General features: G+C 49.0%; 1 protein-coding gene across 1 annotated transcript; it reads right to left on the bottom strand.

The window, feature by feature from the left end:
• Positions 1–129: 129 nt before the first annotated feature.
• On the bottom strand, positions 130–7,082 carry TIMMDC1 (translocase of inner mitochondrial membrane domain containing 1). The gene is made up of 7 exons (XM_063419437.1): positions 6,923–7,082; positions 6,633–6,798; positions 5,402–5,490; positions 3,331–3,398; positions 2,400–2,478; positions 1,373–1,483; positions 130–971 (listed from the first exon to the last, which is right to left on the bottom strand). Exons 1-7 carry the CDS (start codon positions 7,015–7,017, stop codon positions 872–874), a joined length of 708 nt encoding a protein of 235 aa, XP_063275507.1. The 5' UTR covers positions 7,018–7,082; the 3' UTR covers positions 130–871.
• Positions 7,083–7,269: the final 187 nt, after the last annotated feature.

Genomic DNA, 7,269 nt, shown 5'->3' with positions numbered 1-7,269 from the left:
AGTAGAGGAATGTCTGGTGGGATCTTAGAGCTCTTCCCAAGGAATATCACTCAAGGATGCTTCTCTAGTACCGACACTGTACTAGCATGAGGTACCTGCTGTACTGACATCAAGAGCTTATGGACACAGTTACCACTGCTGGATGGCTTTATTGAGTATCTTGAACCACATTTCCCCCAAAGGTCATCCCTTAATCTCCAACTTGCAAATCAAATTAGAGGCCTTCTTATTGTTAAAACTGTCCACAGTGCCAAGTCTTCCACCATCACCACCAGAAACAAGTCACGTTTCCTGTGGCCCCCTCAGGCTTCTACTAAGGAACCCAAAACATGCCTTTTCCAGGGTATTTCCATACAACTCCCAGCTCCTCCACCCTTCCTCCACACTGACTGCAAAATACCCCAAGTACTGTAGGAACTAAGTAAGAAACCACCATCAGCAAGTTCTTCAGGCACTGTTGGATGAGCAGCTTTCAGCAGGACATAATTAACTTCTGGAATCAGGGCACCTTTAGCACACGAACCATTCATAGGCTCCTTTACCTTGAGTATTTCTACATCACTGGTGGTTTGCACATTTTCAGCAGTGAAATGGGCTCTAGATGAGGCTCTGGAGCCCTCACTTCCTGCCAAAGCTAGATGACACCTTCTGGTCTGTAAAGTCTGTATTTCCACCTTCTCAGGTGGAACAGGTTTGACCCTTCCAAGCTCTTTGTGCAGTGATATCCATCCCCCAACAATGTTTTCAGCAAAACACCTTTTCAGAGGATAAAATGCATTCACAGACAACTTCCATGATCCCTTGACTGAAGGCTTTTACAAGCAGGATCAAAATGCCATGTAGCTTCTTACAACAGAGATCTGGGGAAGACTCAGCAGCTCTTCAATTCTCTTGCTCTTTCCATCTCTGGTCTTCCCTGGGCATTGTTTTCTGTTTGGCCTAAGATTTCAGTCATACTAAGCTTGGATTGCCTAAGGAGAGAAGAGAGAGTGCAAAGCAGTTTTATGCCTGTATCCTCCTGACAGAGACTTGACTGCAGAATCCAAGCTCTTGAAAATTTCTTCTAGAACTAGGAGTAAGGTTCAGCAATTCACATGATCAGTGTCCACATGATCATGCCCCTTTTTCCCCCAAGCCTCCAGATACCCTCCTTCCTTCCTCTCTTTAATAGGGATGGAAAGGCAGCAGAAATGAAGGAAAGACTGGGAAGACTAAATCAGCATTTCTAAGACTAGTATGGGAATAATACCAACAACCAAGAGAAGAACTGAGGTTTGGAAAGCCAAGTGTGCCGTGGTTTCTCTAAATGTTTGAACACACAGACCCAGACACCCTCCTAGGCACGACTGGAAGGAGCAGAACTGTTCCTCACCACTCTGCCAGCCTCTGTTCGTACAGCTCCCTGCGCTCACGATTCCTCTTCTCCTGCCAGGTCTCACCAGCCAAGCCATACATTGCCATGAGGAGGCCTCCTACAGGGACCCTGAAGGAGGAAGCAGAGAAGCCACCAGTCACCCAGGGGACACACAACAGCAATAAACTACTGGCATCAGCAAAAAGAGGATGCACGGGTCAGATGGTGCATGAGGGTAGCATCACATTCCCCAAAATTCACACCACACCACAGAATAAGGTACTCCTGTTCTCCTGTCGCCCACCAACCACAGCCTCTCTTCAGCTGTGACTCACTGGAGCCCCTGTGATAACATATTTTGAATTTACTCACGGAAATTCACAGGACACAGAGGTGGAAGGATTTATGGTGCCCAATGAAGACCCCACAGAACACCTAAACCATATTTCACACAGTGAGCCCCTGCTCAGCTTCCATCCAGCTCTGGAAGTACTTGTGTTTTCACTGGTAAAGTGCCCTAAGCTACTCCCAGGCATGCCCACAGCTGACACCATCCTGATGGTGCCAAGCAGCACAAATAAAGCTCATCCTCTTCTTCAGGCAGAATCCCCAGATTCACTTGAGAGGATATTTGAGAAGAAATCCCAGGCCTGCTTGGAAAGTCAGATTTCTCCTGAGTTAGAAGTCATTGTCCAGAAGGACGTGTCACCTTACAGCCCAGCCACGCAGCTACTCCCTCAGTGTTTCCTAATGGCTGCTGTTCACATTTTAGCTTTGGTGGAGCCTATGTTGTTCCCTCTAATAAGCCAACAGCAGCGAACAAGATGCTCTGCTGAGAGCACTGAGCTCTCACTACTGCGAGAGCAGCAAAACACAAAACAAGAAACAAAGAAGAAAAGAAAAACAGTTTAAAGGCTGGAAGAAAAGTGATCATCATGAGGTCCCAGGAGAGATACAGAAAATCCCTCAAGGCACGAGAGGAAGGGAAGCTCCTGCAGCCCCACTGGTGATTCCAGGCTCGGTGTGTGCAGCAGTCACAACTCACCCAAACGCCGTTCCAAACACGATGCCGCCTGCCAGGCCCTGCAGGCCCAAGTGCATTCTGAACAGGGCTCCTGTGAAGCCTAAAAAGAACAAGCCCACTGAAACTAGGAACAGCCCCACCACAGACATCTCACCCCAACATAGGCAGTTGCTTTGCTGCATTTCTTTTCTCCGTAAGCTGAAATCTGCTTTTAACAGAGCAGTGAAACCAAGTGCCATAGCCAGTGGGACAGACCCTCACCACACAGTCACCATCGTCTCTGCACTGAGACATTGTACAAAGTTTCTTCTGCTTCAGAAAAAATGCCAAAGTTTTTCCTGTATCTATGAAAGCAAACCCAAGCTCTCTCCAGGCTGGAGCATGATCTCCCTCACCCTTTTTTCTGTTCAACAACAGCTAGTAATAGTAGCTGCCATGTAAGGCAGAAAGGTTCAGTAAAAAGTGTATCCATCTCTAAGGGCAATAAAGCCTGTAAAACTGAACGAGCAGATCACTTATCCAGAGCCCTGTTGCCAAAAGTGGGCATGCAAAACTTAGCATGGAAAGAGCAGCCTATAAACAGCATGCTGAATTGTTACCAAGAGTGGAAATAAGAAATGCTTTCCCTGGTAAATAGATGCTTATGAGAACAAGTTATGCACCAAGTATTGCCTTCACCCCACACAAGCATTCTTCACCCAAAACACTCCAGCAAGTATCCTGAAGATGAACTGATAGCCACAAACCTCCCCAATGGTTTCTGCAGTGCATCAGTATCTCTGTTACAAACAAAGGCATGCACCAGGCAAACAACGGAGCAAAGCCAGTGGAACAAGACGCAAAACCCAAGAGCACAGAAGCAGCTCAAGCCCAAGGGATGTGGATACTTGCTTATGCTTTTCTGCTATGACTTCCTTGCAAACAGAGGCACACAAGGTTACAGCACTCTTACCTCCTGCTGCAGCAAAATTACTGATGGTGGTTTTATTGCGGTACACAGACAGGCCCGTGCTCACCACGCTGCAAAGGTAAGGCACAGAAGTCAGCAGCTGCCCAAGGAAGAAGAGTGGTAGCAAAACACAGCCTGAAATAAAGCTGGATTTCATTAAGTCAGCCCCCAGGTTGCCTCTAACTGCCTGGCTGCCCATCTGTTCAGAGCACACAGGCCAGCCAAGCTTCTGTGAATTTCCTGCGGGCAGCTGCACAGACACAGGCCAGGGAGTATCAGAGCTCCTGAACTGGATCTGAGATATACTTTCTTTTTTTAATCAAAGATTTTTCTTTCCCATCATATAGAATCATAGAATCAGAATGGTTTAGGTTGGAAATGATGTTAAAGATTGTCCACTTCCAAGCCCTCACTGCAGGCAGGGGCACCTTCCACTGGACAGGGCTGCTCAGAGCTCCGTTCAGCCTGGCCTTGAATCCCTCCAGGGATGGGGCATCCACAGCTTCTCTGAGCTACCTGTCCTAGTGCCTAGGAACACATAAAAGGATAGAAGGATAAAAGAATTTGAGCAGTGAAGAGGTCCTATCAGTCAGTCAGTCCTGATGTAGGACAGAAGCTGATCCACGTGTCAGTAAGATCCTGCCTTGTAAACAATCCCCAGTACAACAGCCTAAGTCACACTCATGACATCAGCAGGGTCACCCACTCTGGTGGCATCAGATTTCCCTCTGGGGGAGGTAAACCAGCTCTTCCTAAAACATCAGCTAAGCCCCAAAACACTCTGTTCTAAGTTCAGCAGCCACATACTCCCCAGCCTCCTGCATGACACTGACAAGCCAACAGCAATCCTCCCCTCCTTCCCAACACAGATAAACCCAAACAATTTGGGTTTAAATTGTGACACTGAAAGTTTTCACAACTGCAGGACGAAATTTTCAACTTGGGCTTTACAGAAACAACGCTGAGCAGCAAATAGCGTCGTTGGAAACCTTTTCCAGAGGGCTGCTGAAAAGGGGGCTGATCTGACTGCAGGGGAGACACCTGGTGGAGGATGGCGAGGTTACATGTCAGATCCAGAGAAATCCAGGAAAACCCAAAGAAATCAAAAGCTCCAGGAGAGAAAGCAAACAGCATGCTAAGTCTAAAAACAGATACTAAACTAAAAGGAGCCACAGAAACCAAGAGACAGTGAGGAAGAAATTCAGAACAGAAGAATAAAATAATGCCAGTCAATACTGTGGGATCTTAAAAGCAGAAGGAGAACTTAAACAGAACATACCTGCAGAGAGAATGAATGCAGATTTAAATTTACAAATTTACTAGTTTGAACAACAGGGAAGGACACGTTGCTAGTTTAACAGGGCTTTGCTCAGAAGATCGTGCTTGGTATGATGTTCTATTGCCAGAAATGCACTGACACAACCTAGGCAGAAAATCAGGGAAGCAGAACACTCTCTACACTGGTTTTGTGTGTGTAGGAAAAATCTGAAGACCTATACAGGTGCATAGAACTGGCAGGTCTGATATTCAGCAACTGCTCAAGAACAAGAAAATCCCCTGCAAGTGTCTGAGGACAAGAACAAAAAATTATGAGTAACAGCAGTGTATACAAAGTAGGAGTAGTGACAATTGTGAGTACCACCAGTGTATACAAACTAGGAGTAATGAGACATAGCAGAGAGGACAGAAAAATCAGTGTGGGTTAGAAAGCACTTCCAGAAACTGCCAAGACACTTTAACACTCCCTCAGAGAAAAAGCACGAAAAAGAGATGAAGCAAAAGCAGAAAGCAGTTGTCAGGAAAGGGAAGAACAGTATTCAAGTCAGTAGCAGCGGGGATTAGATCTACAAACAGGGCTTTTCCACATTTAGGGTGTGTGTTGATTCATTAAAGGATGAGAATTCTGGGGCAATTCTAAACCCTCTTCATGCTCCTGCCTGATCAACCAGACTCTTTTCAGGGTGACACCAGGAGCCTCAATCAATCACCAGGGCTGTGGGCAGTGCTGGCAGGGAGGGCTCCTGGCCACAAGCACAGGGCAGCTCTGCTCCCTCTGCCCCCAGGACAGACTCACTTGAACACGGTGGCGAAAGCCGCGACCCTCCAGCTCCAGCGCCAGCCGTAGCGGATGAAGCTCCGGAGACCGGCCCGGTGTGCGGATTGCTGAGGGGACAGAGAGGACGTGTCACATGCCACAGCCCCTCCTCTCCTCCTGCCAGCCCAGCTCTGACCGGGTCAGCCACCTTCGGAGGAAAAGCTGCTCCCAGCCACCGACAGGAAAACCAAGAATCAATTCCAGTTTGGAATGCCAGCTGCTCTTTCTAATCCTGCTGCTGAAAGGCATCTGGGTGGACTGGGAGAGCTCTTCGAGGAAAGCAGCAATGGAGAGAAAAACTAGAAACCACTTCATTATTATGAGTTCACAAATATTAACAAATAATAATAAATTACTAATAACCATCTACATTCAATGCTAAGATACCATCAAGCTCTGCCGTTTAACACTGGCAATTAAAAGTTTGAAAAGGTTTTTTTAAAATATGTGATAAACAGAAGCTTCACAAAAATTAAAAATGCTGCCATTAATACCATGAAAGTTAATAAATTTTCTCTTCCAGTGCTTGTGGTGTAGGTGCTCAGCCTGGCTTCAGATATACCAGAGAATCACCGGAGTGAAGCCAGGCAGTGGTAATTTGCAGTTCACCACATCAGAGGCCAAATCTAGTTGTAAGTGATGCAAAATTTACATCAGGCAGATTTTTAAGGGGTTTTCTTTCTCATAATCTAGGTAACCAACAGTTTAATTGAATAACAAACACCTAGAAGTTCAAATACATCTATAAAACGTCACAAATGCTCTTTGTTGTGCTGTTGTTCTAAAAGAATTTTAAATGGTCTAAAAATGACTCACATTAATGAGACAAGAATACAATCCCAGTTTGATGCTATGAAGTCTCCTGTCAGCACACTAAAATTTACAAGCAGGAAGCCTTTTCGAGACATATAAATCAGCCACTTAACAGAGCGGTAAACTTTGTTACCAACTTTCTCTGTAAGTAAGGACACCTCTCTAAAGCTGACCGCGTGCAGTTTGGGTAACGAGGAGCCGCTAATGACCTGCACGCTCTTACTCCCAGCAAACTTTTTGTACCAGAATCGGAGAAAAACACGATTCCTACAGACACGAGGCCTCCTGCGAGCTCCGGTGTCCCCGCAACCCGCGTCCCCAAGGGCACCTTCCGCCACCGGCGCCTTCCCAAGGCCGAGGCCTCCCGGGCGCCCCCCGTGCACCCCCGGGCCCGTACCACGGCATCGGCGCGGTTCTGGAAGATCTCGCCGTGGCTGCTCTCGATGAAGGCCTTGCGGGCGCTGACGAAGGCAGGCAGCCCGCCGTACAGCCAGCCCACCACGCCCGCCGTGAAGGCTGACTTGACGATGTTCACCGTCTCCTCCGGGTACTGCTGCTGCTCGCTGCAAGGGAAGGGCAGCGATGGGCGCGGGGCGGGCCGGGGTCAACACGGCGGGACGGCCGCGACGCAGCCCCGCAGAGCCCCGCCCGGCCCATCCCGCCCATCGAGCCCGGCCCGGCGCTCACTCTCGCCGCCAGAGCTCGCTGAGGCGCTCCCAGCCCGTCTGCGGCAGCGGCGCGGGGCGGCCCAACCCCGCCTGAGGGCCGGGGAGCTCCGCCATGGCCGCGCCGGCGGCGGCGGCACCGGGCGAGGACGGCAGCGCCCCCTGCGGCCCGGCGGGGCACGGCACGGAGCGGCTCGGAAACGCTCGGAAACGCTCGGAACCGCTCGGCTCGGTTCGGACCCGTTCGGCTCGGTTCGGACCCGCTCGGCTCGGCTCGCAGTAGAGACGGCACTATCACAGATTAACGACTCCGAACATTTCCCCTTCTGTGCAGGGCCAGCTTTGTTCCCCCCACCCCGAGAGAGGAGC

The sequence above is a fragment of the Prinia subflava genome, chromosome 25, assembly GCF_021018805.1.
Source record: "Prinia subflava isolate CZ2003 ecotype Zambia chromosome 25, Cam_Psub_1.2, whole genome shotgun sequence".
Lineage (NCBI taxonomy): Eukaryota > Metazoa > Chordata > Aves > Passeriformes > Cisticolidae > Prinia > Prinia subflava.
The sequence above is the reverse complement of the archived record's forward strand: the minus strand, read 5'-3'. Positions and strand labels throughout refer to the sequence as shown.